Below are 18,629 nucleotides of genomic sequence, written 5' to 3'. Positions count from 1 at the left end.
AAGTAAAGAGTATGAATTATTTACAGGCCAAGGGCTTAAAGGTGTATCACTCCAGCACAAATATTAAATTATGAAATGGGAATTTCAGTTTGCCATAAATCTGTCTGCCATAGCAGCTTAAAATAAAATAGTTTTACCCATCTAAAGCAACATCAATTTGCTAGTCAGTGCTTCATGTATCAAAGACTGTTCTGTGAAAATATCAATATCATTGGTTAATATAAATGAAATTAATTTTTAAAGCTGGGCTAAAGGTTGACATCTGAAAAATTGCATTACTTTGCGGAAGAGAAATTTCTGTCTTCTAGTGAAATTTCGGGTCATGAGGGCAAGTAATTTTCACAATCTTCAATGGGAGCAAGTGAAATATGAACTTCATTGTCACCTAGCCCCAAAGCGATAAGATAAAATGAGCTGATACATCATTTGCCGTGGTTTTATCATCTCCCTCTGTAATTGGAAGAGAAAACATAAGAGTGTGTGTGTTTGTACGCTCCCCTCTTGCCCCTCCCAACCACCCCATCATCCACACCCAGGCTGAAGCCAGTTTAGCCCAATCGATACAAAGGTCACATAGCATTTTATTTATATATTTTTAATTTTTCATACTGACTAAAACTGCCAAGTAGAACATTAGAGTAATGAATATATTTAATTGAATTTGTCACCCACGAAAATGCTAAGGGTAATACTATACTACATCATAGTATATTTCTTCCTTCTGGTTACTATTACTATGTGGATGAAAAAAAAAAAGTAAAAACTCATAATTAATTTAAAGGGTAATTTTCTTTCTTATTTATGACTTTCATTTTCATTTTTAGTCTGTTTTGTTTGAAGTGTGGGGCATTCTAAGTATTCTTGTATATGTATTTAATAACAAAATTACCATCTTAAAGTTTCCATCAGAGTCAACAATATATGTTATTTTTAAATTCAAAAAAGACCTCTAAATTTTGCTTCAAGAATATATCTTTGATAACTTCAAACTAAAAGTCAAATGGTTGGTGATGTAGCAAATCTTTAAACCAACTAAAATTCAACATTATTGGATTAAATTAAGGGTTTTGCTTTGATATCAAGTTTCAGAGAAACCTATTTGGAGCAAAATACAAAAATTATGTTAATGATCGAGCAATACAACTTTAAAATACCTGATTAAAAGTACTTTGAAGTTATTTACTTAAACTGCAATTATTGTAAATAGAACATATTTGCACATATATATTTAATGATAGGTTGATAAGATCATTTTCAACATGTTTTTATTTTAAAGATATTTCAAATATTTACTGTTTTCCCCATATTAAAATATGTCTTGTGACTATATAGTTATTTTCCATGAAAATGGGACACAGAGAATATTTTCTAGACTTTCCTAGCAGTGGTGTCATTGCTTAATTGATGGCATGGTTAGTTTATATTTTGTATACTAGTTTAAAACATTTTTCTTAATGTTAAATATACCCATATAGTTTGGAAATGGTTTTCTTGTGAATTTTAAATGCCATTGTTGATATATATTATCTAATTTTTTCATGTTACCAAATTCTTCAGAAATCTGTATGGAATTGTCTGAAAGAATGAAACTGCTCCAGAACTTAGAATTTGAGGTAGTATATATTATGCTAGTTTAAAGATTAAAAACAGTAATTTTAAAAATAGCTTTTATTGATTCTATATATGCAGACACCTATGTAAATATTTCTTATTTTTGAAGTAAAGCATTTAATCACTTTTGAATATTTTTCCTTTCAAGAAGAATTTAAAACATTTTTAATACATTGAGGGTAGTTTTTGAAACAAAACCTCCTTTTTTTTCTTAAGTGAAGCAAATATGGCTTTAACTCTTTTAAATCTACTTAAAATAAGAAGCCTGGTATTTAATAAGTAAGAATCGTATAGTTGGGCAATAAATGCAAGTTTCTATTTTTGTTCTTTCATGAGGATGTGAAAACAAAAGTTTTATTTGGATAAACTGATGAGCTTTTACAAAATGGATGGGAAGAGGGAAAATATTTTTAAGCTAAGAAAAAAATGCAACAAGGTGAAGAAATTTTCTTATGTGTTCATAGTGTACTATTTCTAGGGCAGAAGGAAGAAATGTGTGTATTATTTGGGGAAAATAATATATCCTTTTTCAGAAGTTACCATGTTTAGGTAAAAATTTTAAACAATATCTGATTTTTTAAATGTAAAGAGAGTATATATGCATATATAGAGAATATATATAAATTAAATACTGATTTTTTCCCCCTCCTCTTTAACACCCTCACCTCAGCATTTAAGTAATAAGCCAGCTTTGTTGAAACAAATTATAAAAAAAATTGAAAGTTGAATTCACTAATAATAATAATACTAACAATAATAAACCAAGGTGGTAAACACTCGAAGAGAGTGAAGCTTTCAAGCCTATCCTAGACTTGGGGTTATAACTGCAGAGCAACCATAATGATATGGTTTCCATAGCAACTGATTCATTGGAGGGCTAGACCTCTGTCTAGGTTGCTGTCAGTGTATGTAGAGTTTCAGCGAACAGAAAGTCCCAAAGAAGGGCCTGCTTCTACCTAATCCAGTTTTAATTGAACTCTAGAGACTTTGAAGTGGAGCCTTGGACCAGGCATATACTATTCTACTAAGAAATGAACTTCTTGCTTAGCTAGCCCTCTGCTGCTTTTAAGTACCGACACCTTTTGCTAATGAATAGTCTAAAGAAATGTTGTGTTGTTATATCAATTTCAGCTAGTAATCCTTCAGTTAAGAGACTCTCGTTTCTATTTTAAACTCCAAGTATCTTGACCATACTGTAGAAATTCATTTGTTAATTTTTTTCTTTTATAAACTTAGCCTAGTTTTTTGTACAAGGTTTTAATTTTAATTTTAATTTTTGATACCTTTCGTAATTTTAAACAATTTTCTGTCTCCCCTCCTGTTTTGCTTCTCTTAGGTTTAAAATACTACTAGACCTTCTTATATTTAATTTGGAAAACAAACTATCACACATTCAGTATGATACCATTTTTACCAGGTTTGAAAACATAGAAAGGAATGCTGGATGTTACGTATGGATTCATATGTACTAATAGTATAAAAACTTTACATGGGGATAATAAACCTCAAAACAAGAATAGTGATTGGCTCTGACAAAGGAGGAAAGTGGGATCGGGAAGGTTTATGCATGGGAATTCAGCACTATCTGTAATACTTTTATTAATTTTTTAAATATATGCAATAATATGGCAAAATTTTAGGATTTTGTAAGTTTGAGTAGTGGGTTTATGGGGCTTATGTTCTTTTCTGTACTTTTCAGTATTTTTGACATTTAGTAATGAAACAAATTTTAAAGGATTATGAACACTTACTGTATTTAATGTAGATCTTTGAATAACCATATGCTCAATGGAATGGAGTACAAAATTAATTTTTTGGTTAATCAGAAAACTATTTCAATACATTAAAAATCTTATAACAATGTTTGGTGTACTTATTTCTGCTAACAAATGGAGTATCCTGGAATATGATTAAATCTTTAATTGCATGACTGTGACTTTGCAATGACTGGCATCACCATTATGAGCAACAGGTTCTATTATACAAATAAGACCTACAGATATCAAAAGCAGAATTTTTAGACAAGTGTGTGATGTTCTTCGCATATCACAAAGCTTAAAGGATCCATTGTTGTTTGTTTTCCTTTTATTTTTCTCTTTTAGCTTTAACCAAAGTGCAGGAAAGCAAATGTAGTTGACTGAATTTTCCAGTGAGATGGGTTCTAGTTTAACAAATATTTAAACTTTTTTTAGGAATGTGATAATGTGATTTATAATGAAGACTTTTGGATTAGAAAACCTAGGAATAGGCCACACTCTGCTACTAACTAGCCAGGGGACTTGGTATTAAGTTTTTAACGAGCCTGGGCCTTATTTTTCTTATGACTAAAATAGTCAATGTTGGACTATAAAGTCTTATCATACATATACTGGATTCTCTAATATTTGATAAATCCGGGGTGGCAAACTCAAATACCAGTAGAAACTAGGCAGATAGTAGTAAATGAGTAAATGCTCATTGCACATTAGTAAATAGTAATGAGTGAAGTAGAAATGGTGCCAATATGGACAAGTGCATGCCTGTTGTTACCTTGTGGTATATGGATCCAGGTTTGCCGATACTTCAGTTTTTTCCGAGAAACCAGCAATCTCAATATATTCCAGTACTTGAAAATATGCATTTTCTCACGTATTTTCCAGTACTTGAAATTTTGTTAAAAGATCATATGGACCAAACAATATGGATTTGGGTCATATATGGAGCTTAGTTGCCATGCATTGATTCATTTAGTCATTCAAAATATATCTATTTTGTGTCATTTTTCTGGGCAATGGAAATAAAGTGTTGTCAAAGTCTTCGTGCTAATAGAACTTAGATTCTAGTATTCTAGTGCTGAAGACGCATTACACAAGCAAGTAAATACTACAATATCAGGAGGTGGTAAGTGTTATGAAGAAAATCTGGTGAGTTTGGGATGGGATGAGGTGGTAATATAGAGGAAGGTGAGGATTAGATCTTGTGGCTTTTCTGAGGAGGTGACAGAAGAGCAGAAATCTAAATGTGAGAATGAGTCAACACTGTGGAGATGTGGGAGAACATTCCAGGCAGTGGGGAAAACAAGTGGAACACAAGGCCCTGAGGAAGAATGAGCCGAGCTCATCAGAGTTCCAGATATAAGGCCTTATATACATCGATAGAGTAAGAATTTACTACACATGTAATGGGAAGTCACTGGATGGTTTTAAAAACAGGAGTGATGTGATCTAATTTATATATTTTTTTAAAGAAGTTTGTTTCCTCTGGTCTTAGTAGACTCTAGGGGTAGGAATAGAAGGAAGGAGACCAAATGGGAGGCCACTGCAGACGCTAGAGGCTTGGACCAGCTGGTGCATCTCTGGTCATGTGCAAGAAAGAGACACAGGAAACTTCTTTTAAAAAATTTTTTAGAATAATACTAATATTTTTGTCATCTTTTTTCCTGTTCATTTCTCTTGATCTTACTTACACAGGTATTGGTTGTACTCGTATGAGTTAGTAGGATTTCTCTATCACCAATTTTAAAACGGAAAGCATGAGTAGTTATCTTGTCCTTTGAACTTTTTATTTTGTTTTTCCAAAAACACTGTGCCTTAAAATTGTAACCCTTCTTTCAATTTCTAGATTCTATGGTGACAGAAATAGAATCATTTCTGTAGAAAAATTGAAATAATACTTAGTAAACTAAATAAGGGTGGTTTCTTCTTTTCATAGAAACTACATTTTGCATTGAAGAATGTAGATTTGTTAGCAATTAAGATGTGGATAGTGGAAATGAGTAGAGGAAAGAATAGTTTGTGTAGGATAAGTTCTTACTACTCATTATTTTCCTTCTCTGCTCGTCCATTTTTGTCCCTACAATGCAAAATTAATAATCAAATGATATTTTGTTTGTATTTTTTAATGGCGGTTACTTTTGAGAGACATATCTTAATTTTAAAACTTCATTTGCTTTCATCCATTTTCATCAGGTTTTGATAGCAAATGCATCTCATTTTCTTTATTAATATTATGTATATTACTGGCATGGAAAAATGCTGAATCTGGTTTTCTTTTAATACTTTCACGATCAAGCTTTTGAAATGAACTTTATGAAAAAAACAAAACTTGAATAACAAAGTGGCTTAAGACTAAAGACAGGATTACTTTGAGTTGGCAAAGCATTTTAAGCAACTGTGTCTGTCACATGGGATGACAAGCATTGTAACAAGTTACTCTGACAACCACCTACTCCAGAGAGAGATTATGCTTAGTTCATTTGCAGGTTTGTGTTTAGCCTTGACTGACAAAATGATACTTAACCTCTTACACTGTCAGTCTTCGTGCTTTCTCACTGAGTGACTGCTATCTGAACAGTGACCTTAAAAGTGTCATTTTTTTAGTTATGAACTTATACTTGTATATATACTTTAAAGTTATGTGAAAAGTACTACTGGGAAAATTATAATCATATTATGTGAAATTGAATTGTGTATGTGATTTGTAAGCATTTATGATATTCTTTTGAGGTGTTTTTTGTAAGGTTTTATCTGAAACTTTACTTTCCCTAATGTGATTTAAAAATCAACCAATAAATGATGTAATATGTATTTCCTGAGAAGCAATAGATTACATCATTGTTTTTAAAAGCCTCCATATATATTTATACTTAGATGCTTTGTAATTTTACTCAGCTTTTTCATTTAAACTTCTTTTCCATAAACTACAGTCTATTTTCTTAGTCTTTCTGCAAATTATTTCAATAACTATTAAATTATTTTTCTTAGAAATTATTTTTCTTCAAAGGGTCTTTTCTATTTTAATTTGCGGTAAAAAACAAAATAAAAATCTAGTATTGTCACTTACTGGGGATTTATTTTTCATTATTAGATACTGGCATACACAGAAGGACTGCATGGAAAATGGCTATTCACAGAGATACGATCAATCTTTTCCCGTCGTTATCTTTTGCAAAATACAGCGCTGGAGATCTTTATGGCAAACAGAGGTAATATGTCGCACTACCACATTATTACTAAGCTAATTTACATCTCCTTTAGATTTTATTTTCGAACATACCCATATTGTTTCCATTTAGAAAGTATTTTGTAGTCCACCCTCTGACCTACTGACCTCTTTTTTTGTGTGTCACATACATCTTCATGATTTTTTCCCCCTTGATCATTTGTAGAATCATTGGTAGTTCTTTTCTTTTTCTGGCCATATCACAAATTAGTGCAAGGCTTTATAAGTATGGGGAATAAATAATCATTTAATCAGTTGTGGAGTTTTAATGTCCTCAGCATTGCTTTGATGCTTCACTTTCTGGAAGGTGGCTGCATTTGGGGAGGGGAGAGGATAATCAAATGATTCATACATTTATTTAATCTTTTATCTGTTACTATTAGAAAGGGATCATCAGAAAATGGTACTGAACTGTCCTCTTTGCTTTGTATTACCTCAGTTTTGAAGGTTGAACTAAAATCCACATTGCTGGTTTAGAATGGAACTTGGTGAAATTAATTAAGATAGGAAGGGAGACAAGTTGAACTTGGAAAAACATCATTGGATATGAGGGGAGGCATACAAGGAAAAATATATAAAACCTAGTATTGTATATACTCCTTGTATATACATAGGTTGATGATTTCTTACTTGTTATTTCTGTAATTAACAAGTTATTTTAAAAATTCACAGATAACAGCATATATTCCACGTACACATTCTTTTTCCTTTAGGAAATCATGTGTCTTCAGGGAATATAAATTTCTTTAGGGAAAGATGTTTTTCCATTTCCTATTTGATCTCCCTCCCCCCCATACCTCTTTTTTCCTAATGTAAACATTATTCTTCCAGGCAAATAATCAAGCAAATGGTTCACACTTCAGTTCCGTCTGCATTCTTGCTGCCCCAAAGGGCTTTCAACCTTGCAGTATTTATTACTTGCTCATCCTCATTCATTTTCCTTCTTTTAAATTTCTCATGCATACTTGCTTTTGTATGTATGTTTTTCTGTTGCCTTTGCCTCATGGCTTTGGTCATCTGCCATAACCTGTGATAGTTTTTTTCTTCTGTTGCTTGATTTTTCTTTTTCTCTATATTAAATGTAATAATGGATATATGAGGAAAGCTTATTTGAAAGGTGTACGTATATGACATTCCTAAATATGTTGTAGATGCTTAGTAAGTGATCGGTTACTTATTTACCTGAAACATGTTGGTAATGCCTGTGTTTAAAAGCTATAGTAATCAGCAATCGATGCTGGTAAATTTTTTTTTGGCCTCAATATTTCTTCAGTCTAGCTAGGGAAGGATCATCTTCTTCTTCTTCTTCTTTTTTTTTTTTTAATTTGGGTGGCTGGCTGGTATGGGGATATGAACCTGTGACCTTGGTGTTATAAGGCTGCGCTCTAACCAGAGCTAACCAGCCAGTCTGAGAAGGATTGTCTTCTAGATGAGCACATGTCACTTATATATGGTTCTCATATTGACTTTAACATATAATTAAAATTTTAAGACTGACCAAATTAATATTTTCTAAGTTCTCTGTCATGGTTTTATAACTTTATTTTCATGCTTTTTTAAGATAGATAAAAATTTATTGGTGACTGCTATAAATTAACATTTATATGCCAAATATGTCTATATATTGACATGTGTTTCTTGATATTCTCATACCTGTATAATTACTGACATAGAAATATTTACAAAGAATTTAAATTTGATTGTTAACCATAGATGAAAAGTTTTCTTTCAGATCACCCATTGTTCTGGATTATATGAACATATGAGGTGTAAACTTATAAACATTATACAGAGAATGTTTTTAAAACTGCTTATTATTAAAATAAATATAACATGATTTTTTAGCTATAGTGTAATTCTTTGTTATATTGTTAACTATATAAACTCAAGTTTTTAAGAAAGTTCTTTCTAGAAATTCATAGAAATGTATTTGAATTGATACACTTCAAAACGTCATGTTGTACATGATAATTATTTACAATTTTATTTGTTGATTTAAATTAATTAATTAATTAATTTGAAAAAAGGTGCTTAAACTTACCAAAAAAAAGAAGAAAAAAAAAAAATTGACTTGCCAAAATTCAGTTTTGTAAATTCAGAGTTGTAGATAGATAATCTCAGCTTCATGTCACATTAATGCAATAACAGTTAGAACTCTTGATGGTATTTAGAGACGGAACTCTGTATGGTAAAGGAGTTTATATGTGAAATGAATATCTCCTCTGGTATGTTAATACTAAAATTTGATTTGTACTACAATAAAAGGAATATGGTAAGAGTAATATTTAATAGATACCTGAATTAAGAATAAATATTTTATTGGACCAATAAGTCAGTTTTCCAAAAAGGAAATCATATTGTATTCTAATTTTTAAAAATTATTTGTCATAGTTGCTGTAATGTTCAACTTCCCAGACCCTGCAACAGTAAAGAAAGTGGTTAACTATCTACCTCGTGTTGGTATTGGAACGAGCTTTGGATTGCCTCAAACCAGGTACTATTTTATATGAAAAACAATGGAAAATAATCTATATTACTATTCTTATTTATTAATCTATATTAATATTATATAATTGATATTATATTATATTATTAGCGCTAATCTGTATTAACGTTTTTTATTATTTGGAAATGAATGGCTTTCTATTTTATGTTTCATAGTAAATAGTGATTACTAGTGTATTAAGTTTTATTTTGAGTCAACTGAATTGTAATATACTTAGTTTTCCCTAGCATATAGTACAGTATCTAGCACAATGTATGTATTCTGCAAATAATCATTAAATAAAAGATTCCCTAACCTTTCCCTGCCAAGATAAAAGTACTCTGTAAGATATACTTTTCATCTCTTTGATGGAAAATTTAAATTTTAACATTTTAGGAAAGATGTACATAAAATGATGTATATGTCATATATACCATAATCATATATATATACACACACAAGTTAGAAAAGGTTTATTTATGCTTTTGATTTTTGCTATTAAAAAATGTATGTATTACAGTGCGATGTCACTACATTCTCATCAGAAAGGCCAAAATGAAAAAGAGAAACAATACAAAGTGTTAGATCAAATGTGTAGCAACTAGAATTCTCATACACTGCTAGCTGGGGAATGTAAATTGGTACAGCCACTTTGGAAAACTTTGCAAATACTGAGTAAAGTTGACAAATTCTACGATCTAACAATTTTAGTCCTGGGAATAGGTCCAATAAAAATGCATACATATGTTCACCAAAAAGCATGTGCAAGGATGTTTATGTTAGCATAATTTATGATAGTCTCAAACTGGAAACAACCCAAAAGTCAATCAGCAGAAGAATGGATAAATAAATTGTGATATAATCATACAATGGAATATACAATAATGAAAACAAGTGAACTACTGGTGCATGCAGCAATATGGTTAAGTGACGGAAGCTAAAACAAACGATTCTGATTGCATAACATTCAAAAACACGTAAAACTAATCTCTAATTTTGGTTGTCAGGATACCAAGTTATTTTTTGGTGAGTAGTAATTTTTGAGTGGGGGCATGAGAGAGCTTCCGAAATACTGCTAATAATCTATTTCTTGTCTGGGATGATGGTTCCCCTGTTGTTTATTTTATAAAAGTTCATCAAGCTGAATCATTTACGATTTTTACTTTTTAGTGCAATAAATGGTTTAAAAAATCATCCTTAATTCCACTATATAGAAATAACCACTGTTGTTTGTTACATTAGAAACATTTTTTATTTCTAAACCGTTTCATCAGCGTAATTGGAATTATTTGTAACCAGAGTTTTAGACTGTGTCTTTTTCACTTAATAGACCCTGCATATTTTATCAGGTCATTAAAAATGTTTAAAAGCAAACTAGGCCCAAGTTAGTAGAAAGAAGGAATTAATAAAAATGAGAGCAATAACAAATAAAATAGAGACTAGAGAAATAATAGAAAAGATCAATGAAACTGAGAGTTGATTTTTTGAAAAGATAAACAAGATGAAAAACCTATAGCTAGACTAACTGTATTAGTTCATTTCTGTTGCTTGTAACAGAATACCCGAAACTGGGTAATTTATAAAGAAAAGAGTTTTTTTGGCTCAGGATTCTGGGACAGCTGCATGTGGTGTGGACCTCAGTCTGCTTCTACTCATGGCAGAAAGTGGCATTGCAGCCCATGGGTACAAGCAGATCTCGTAAGAGGAAGCAAGAGAGAGAGGGAGGGGAGGTACCAGGGTCCTTTAAACAACCAGCTCTCATGGGAACTAAAAGAGTAAGAACTCACTCCCCCAGGGTGGGCATTAATCTATTCATGAGAGATCTGCCACCCCATGATCTAAACAGCTCCCAATACTGCCACATTGTTGATCAGATTTCAACAGGAACTTTGGGGGGACAACATATCCACATTCTATCACTAACTAAGAAAAAAAGTCAGAAGACTCAAATAAATAAAATCAGAAATGATAGAGTAGTCATTACAACTGATAGCACAGAAATACAAAGGATCATAGAGACTACTATGAACAATTATTGCCAACAAGTTGGCTAGCCTAGAAGAAATGGATGAATTCCTACCTACAGCATGCATGCACCCTTCCAAGGGTAAATCATGAAGAAATAGGAACTCTGAGCAGACTAATAATGAGTAAGGAGAATGAATCCATAATGAAAAATTTCTTGTCAAAGGGAAGCCCAGGATCTGATGGTTTCACTGCTAAATTCTATCAAACATTTAAAGAGCACATCATACCAATCGTTCTCGAACTCTTTAAACAAAATTGTAGGAGAGGAGATACTTCCAAACTTATATTACAAGGCCAGCATTTCCCTGGTAACAAAGACAGACAGGAACACTAAAAGAAAAAACAAACAAACAAAAAACTATGGGTTAATATTCCTGATGAGTGTAGATGCAAAAATCCTTAATAAAATTCTAGCAAAACAAATTTAACAGCACATTAAAAGGATCATTCATCATGATCAAGTGGGATTTATCCCAGGAATGCAAAGATGGTTTAATGTGTGCAAACGTATAAATGTGATCCATCACATTCACAGAATGAGGGACAAAAACCATATGATTGTCTCAATAGATGCAGAATAAAGCCTTTGACAATGTTCAATATCCTTTTATGATAAAAAGTCTCAACAAATTAGGTATAGAAGGAATGTACCTCAACACAAGAAAGGCCATATATGACAAACCCCCAGCTAACATCATACTCAGAGGTGAAAGTTGAAAGTTTTTTCTCTAAGATCAGGAAGAAGAGAAGGATCCCCACTCGCTTTACTTGTATTTTACATAGTACTGGAAGTCCTAGCCAGAGCAATTAGACAAGAGAAAAAATAAATAATTAAAAGGCATCCAAATAGGAAAGAAGTAGTTAAATCATCCCTGTTCACAGATGACATGATCTTATATATAGAAAATCCTAAAGAATTCACCAAAAACCTCTTAGAACTAATAAACAAATTCAGTAAAGTTGCAGAATATGAAATCAGCATACAAAAATTAGTAGTGTTTCAGTATGCTAACCACAGACTATCCCCCCCCCAAAAAAAAATCAAGAAAGCAATCCCATTTATAATAGCTACATACAAAAATATAATATTTAGGAATAAATTTAACTGAGGAGGTGAAAGACTGAAAACCATAAAACATTGATGTAAGAAATTGAGGATGGCACAAGTAAATGGAAAGAAATTGAGGATGGCACAAGTAAATCCTGCTCATGGATTAGAAAAATTAATATTGTTAAAATAATCTACAAAAGTTTGCAAAAGTAATATTGAGCAAAAGGAACAAAGCTGGAGGTGTCACAATACCTGACCTCAAAATATATAACAAAGCTATATTAATCAAAACAGTTTGGCACTGCCATAAAAGCAGACACATAGACCAATGGAACAGACTAGAAAGGCAGAAATAAATCAGTGCATTTATGTCAGTTGATTTTTGACAAAGGTGCCAAGAACACACAATGGAGAAAGGACAGTGTCTTTAATAGATGGTGTTGGGGCAATTGGATATCCACATGCAGAAGAATGAAATTAGACCTTTATCTCACACCATATACAAAAATCAACTCAAAGTGGATTAAAGTCTTAAATGTAAGACCTGAAACTATAAAACTGCTAGAAGAAAATATAGGGGAAAACCTTCATGACATTGGTCTGGGCAGTGGTTTCTTGGATATGAACCTAAAAGCAAAGGTAGCCAAAGCAGAAATAGACAAATGAGATAATGTCAAACTAAAAAGCTTCTGTGCAGCTAGGGAAACAATTAACAGAGTAAAGAGACAACCTATGGAATGGGAGAAAATATTTGCTAACCATGTATCTGATAACAGGTTAATATCCAAAATATATAAGGAACTAAATCAACTCAGTAGTAAGAAAACAAATAACCCAGTTAAAAATGGGCAAAGGATCTGAATAGACATTTCTCAGGAGAAGACAACAAATGGCCAAAAGGCATATGAAAAAATACTCAACATCAATCATCAGAGAAATTCAAATTAAAACCACTGTGAGATATCACCTTACACTTGTTAGGATAGCCTTTATTAGAAAGACAGAAGATAACAAGTGTTGGAGAAGATGTAGAAAAAAGGGAACCCTTGCACATTGGACAGAATGCAAGTGAGTACAGCCATTATAGAAAACAGTATGGTAGCTCTTCAAAATATTAAAGGCAGAACTACCATAAGATCCAGCAATCCCACTACTGGGTATATATCTAATGGAAATGTTGAAGAGATAGTTGTACTCCCTTGTTCATTGCACAATAGCCTAGATGTGGAATCAACCTAAGTGTTCATCAACAGATGAATGGATAAAGAAAATGTGGTATATATACACAATGGAACACTATTCAGCTTTAATAAAAGAAGGAAATCCTGTTATTTGCAACAATATGGATGAACCTGGAGGACATTATGTTACGTGAAATAAGACAGACACAGAAAGATGAATACTGCATGATCTCTCTTATATGTGGAATCTAAAAATGCTGAACTTACAGAAGTAGAGAGTAGAATGATGGTTACCAGGGGCTTGGGAAGAGGGGTGTGTTGGGGAGATGTTGGTCAAAGGATACAGAATTTCAGTTAGATAGAAGAAATAAGTTCAAGAGTATTGTACAACATGGTGACTATAGTTAATAATAATGTATTGTATTCTTGAAAATTGCTGAGAGTCTGCGGCCATACCACCCCTAAGCGTGCCCAATCCTACCTGATCTCGGAAGCTGAGCAGGGTTGGGCCTGGTTAGTACTTGTATGGGAAAGTTGCTGAGGGTAGATTTTAAATGTGCTTACTACAAAAAAATAAGTATTTGAAATAATGCATATGCTCATTAGCTTGATTTATCCATTCTACAATGTATAGAAGAAAAAAAAGCCCATAATTTTTATTGGCTGCTAATAGTCTGGAATATGAATATGCCATAATTAATTCCCCTCATTGGTAAAGATTTGCTTTATTTCCAAATTTCATTATTATAGCATATGATGTAGTAAAATTATTATATATTATATCTTTTAGTTAAAATTTTATGATCAGGGTCATATTTATGAAATAATATAATGAAAAGTATTCTGCTACCTTGGGAATACTAGTTGTCTAAACAATACAATTTAAAGGAAGAGAAAATCAAATTGGATTAAAAAAAAGCAAGACTCAGTTATATGCTGCCTACAAGAAACCCACTTTTTTTTTCTTTTTCAGTAGGTAATTTTTTTCCAGCTAAATTGAGATATAATTGACAAGTAAAAATTGTGTATATTTAAGGTATACGATGTAATAATTTGATACACATATACATTGAGAAGTGATTTCTACTGTCAAGTTAATTAACATGTTTATCACCTCACATAGTTACCTTTTTTGTGTGTGGAGGGAACACTAAAAATCTACTCTCAGCAAATTTTAAGTATACAATTCAATATTATGAACTATAGTCACCATGATGTATGTTAGTTCCCAGAACTCATTTATCTTATAACTAAATGTTTGTACCCTTTGATCAACATCTCCCCATTTCCCTCACATCCCAGTCGCTGGCAACCAAGAAACACACTTTATATATAAAAACATGCATAGGTTAAAGGTAAAAGGAGAGAAAAAGATATACCATGCAAACACTACTTTAGAAAATAAAAAAGCTGAAGTGGTTATATCATTACTGTGTTATGTATTATGACAGTTTTCTAGGGTTGTCAGAATAATGTACCACAAACTAGGTGGCTTAAATGATGGAAATGTATTATCTCACAATTCTGGAGGTCAGAAGTCCAAAGTCAAGGTTTCAGCAGTATTGGTTTATTCTGAGGGCCATGAAGGAAGGATTTGTTCCAGGCCTTTCTCCTTTGGCTTGTAGCTAGCTGTCTTTTCACATCGTCTTCCCTCTCTATGTGTCTCTGAGTCCAAATTTCCCCTTTTTATAAGGACACCAATGATTTCGGATTAGGGCTCACCCTAATGACTTTATTTTAAATTAGTTATCTCTCTAATTACCGTATCTCTAAATAACACTATGTTCAGAGGTACTGGGGGTTAGGACTCCCAAAATATGAATTTTAGGGAGACACAATTCAACATGTAACAATTACCAAACAAAGAAGAATATTATCAAAGAAAAGTGTGATATGTCATTATGATAAAAGAGACAATTCATCAAGAAGGTGATCCTAAATGTATATACATCTAATAGCAGAGATTCAAAATTTATGAAACAAAAATGGATAGAACTGGAATGAAATATAGACAATTTCTCCCTGTTTTGTCAGTAACTGAGAGAACAGGTACACAAAGAATCACTAAGTATACCGAAGACTGGAACAATATTATCAGCCAACTTGACCTATATCACATATATAAAACATTCCAGCCAACTTCACAATATACATTCATTTTAAGTGTACATAGAACATTTGTCAGATTGACCATGTTCTGAGCACTAAGACAGGTCTCAATAGATTTAAAAGGATTGAAATCTCTGATCTTAATGGAATTAACCAGAAATTAGTTATCGAAAGATATCTGGAAATATCACTAAATATTTGGAAATTAACACACTTCTACATAAAGAATGGGCCAAAGAGGAAATTATAAGGGATACTTTGTACTAGATGAAAACAAAAACACGACCTATAAAACTTTTTAACATGAAGGTAAAGAAGTGCCTAATGTAAAAGTTGTAGCATTAAATGATTTTACTTAAAAAGGGAGAGGGAGGGGTAGGGGAGAAAGAGGATTATTGTCTAAAATCAATGATCTGAGCTTCTATCTGAAGAAACTAGAAAAAGGAACAAATATAAGCCAAAGTAAACTGAAGAAAGAAAATAACAAAGATAAGGGCACAAAAATCAATGCAAAGGAAAGCAATAGAGAAAAATCAATACAATGATAGGCTATTTCTTGGATAAGATTAATAAATATGTAGCCAATACTTATGAAGAAAAAGAAAGAAGACACAAATTACCAGTATCAAGAATGAAAGACAGGACATCATTACAGATCCTACAGATATTAAAAGGAAAATAAAATGTTATGAACAAATTTATGCTAGTAAATTAGACTTCTTAGCTAAAATGAACAGATTTCTTGAAAGACAAACTATCAAATCTCACTAATGATGAAATGATTAATAGCTCTAAAAGGAAATTGAATTTGTAGTAAAAGACTTTCCCTCAGAAAAATTCCTGGCTCAGTGTATTAGTCTGTTTCTGTTGCTTGTAACCAAATACCTGGGACTGGGTAAATAATAAGAAAAAGAAATTTACTTGCTGACAATTTCTGAGTCTTGGAGGTCCAAAGTCCATCTGGTGGCAGTGACAGTGACCCAGGGGTCTCACGTTGCAAGATGGTGGAAGCAGAGATCAGAGAGAGACAGAGACAGACTAACTCCCCTTTTCTTTTAAAGCCCTCAGAACCACACTCCTGACCACCATTTTTAAAACATTCACTACTATAGGGTCCTACAATCCAATCACCTCTTCAAGGCTCCACCTTTTGATTACCATAAAAGGATTTCCTACCCTCTTAAAAGTTACAGTGGGGATCAAGTTTATAATATATAAAACTTGGGGGATACAATTTAAGCTTCAGTGAATTTAGGGGGGACATACTTCAATCCACTACATTCAGATAGCTTTATTGGCAAATTCTATCAAATGTTTAATGAACAGATAATGCCATTTCTATATAAACTCTTCCAGGAAATAGAAAAGAAGGTTAAATCACCAGAGACATTCTATGAGAACAGCATTACCTGGATACCAAATATAGACAAAGGCATTACAAAAAAAGAAAACTACACACCATCCTGTTGATTGGAAAAGAGGAAATAAAACTGTCCTTATTAGTATACACACATGACTCTTCATTTGGAAATTCTCAGAGGATCTAAAAAAAGAAAATGCTATTAGAACTAATAAATGAGTTCAGATGTTCATAGCATACAGGTCAATATACAAAACTCTATTTTTGTATACTAGCAATGGACAATTGCAAATTGAAATTTAAAGTACTGTTTAAATAGTATCAAAAAATTAAATACCTATGGATAAATTTGAAAATGTATTTTTAAGACCTACTCATTGCAAACTATTAAACTGTTTAGGGAAATTAAAACCTAAAAATTGAAATTTGTACTATACTATGCTCATGGATTGGGAAAATCAATATTATTAAGATGTCAGTTCTCTCCAAAATTGATCTATAGGTTTAAAGCAAAGCTATCCAAAATCATAGCTGGCTTTTTTTTTTTTTTTTTTTTGAGAAATTAAAAAGATGATTCTGAAATTTAAGTGGAAATGCAGATATCTAGAATAGCTAAAACAATATTGAAAAAGAAAAACAAAGTTGGAGAACTTTTACTCTCTGATTTCAAGACTTAATATAAAGTTATATTAATTAGGATAGCTTGGTATTCATGTAAGGATAGATGAATAAATCAATGGAATACAATACTGTCCAGAAATAGATCCATACGTGTATGATCAATTTGATTTTTGACAAAGATGTCAAGATATGCCCATGGGGAAAGATAGTTTTTTCATCAAATGGTGAGGAACAATTGAATATCCATATCCAGAAAGAAAAAGAACCGAATGGCTTGTTTTACATATGAATTAACTTAAAAGGTAACAGAAAAAAATGTAACACAGTCCTAAGCATAAGTGCTAAAACTAAAACTTTGTAAAGAAAACAAAGGAGAAAAATCTTTGTGACCTTAAATTAGGTAAATATTTCTTAGATTAGACTGGAAAAATTCATTAATTAGCCTTCATCAAAATTAAAAATATTTGCTTTGAAAGCAAATGAAAAGATATGCCACAGACTGTGTTAAAATACTTGCCTAACTTATGTGTGATAAAGGACTTATATCCAGGATATACGGGAAAGTCTTACACTCAATAACAAGACAAATAACCTGGTTGCAAAAGTTAGGTAGATGATCTGAACAAATACCTCGACAAAGAAGAGATACAGATCCCAAATAAACACACGAAAAGATACTGAACATCATTAGTCATCTTAGAAATGCAGTAAAAGCTACGGTGTGGTCTCGTGGCACACCTATTAGAATGAGTTTTAAAAAACTGACAAAATCAAGAGTTAATGAGGATGCAGGGAAACTGGAACTTCAGATGGTGCTAAGATGATAGCTAAGATGGTTATCAAGTGGTGAATGGACAAACTGTGATATATCCATATAATATAATATACTACTTAACAATAAAAAGGAATGAATTACTGATGCACGCAACATCCTGGATGCATTTGAAAAATATTGTCTTAGGTGAATGAAGCCGATGCAAAAGACTATGATTTCACTGATATGACGTTTTGGAAAAAGCAAAACTTATAGGGACAGAAAATAGAGCAGTAGTTGCTAGGAGCTGTGGATGAAGTAGGGATTGAGTACAAAGGAGGATATGAGGGAGTCTTTTGGGATCATGGAAATAATCCACACCTTGGTTGCTGTGGTGAAACACAACTCATTATATTGTACACCTAAAAGAGTGAATTCTATTCTATGTA

At 32.1% G+C, this 18,629-nt stretch overlaps 1 protein-coding gene across 6 annotated transcripts in view; it reads left to right on the top strand.

The window, feature by feature from the left end:
- LRBA (LPS responsive beige-like anchor protein) overlaps positions 1-18,629 on the top strand; it is a 754,439-nt gene that overhangs the window by 507,591 nt on the left and 228,219 nt on the right. For all 6 annotated transcript variants that reach the window (XM_063108839.1, XM_063108840.1, XM_063108844.1 and 3 more), the window contains exons 41-42: positions 6,457-6,574; positions 8,983-9,085. In XM_063108839.1, coding sequence (XP_062964909.1) covers positions 6,457-6,574; positions 8,983-9,085 — 221 coding nt within the window. The remainder of the gene's footprint in view (positions 1-6,456; positions 6,575-8,982; positions 9,086-18,629) is intronic.

This window comes from Cynocephalus volans, chromosome 9, assembly GCF_027409185.1.
Source record: "Cynocephalus volans isolate mCynVol1 chromosome 9, mCynVol1.pri, whole genome shotgun sequence".
Taxonomy (NCBI): Eukaryota; Metazoa; Chordata; class Mammalia; order Dermoptera; family Cynocephalidae; genus Cynocephalus; species Cynocephalus volans.
Note: the sequence above shows the minus strand (reverse complement) of the source record. Positions and strands in the feature narration are given on the sequence as shown.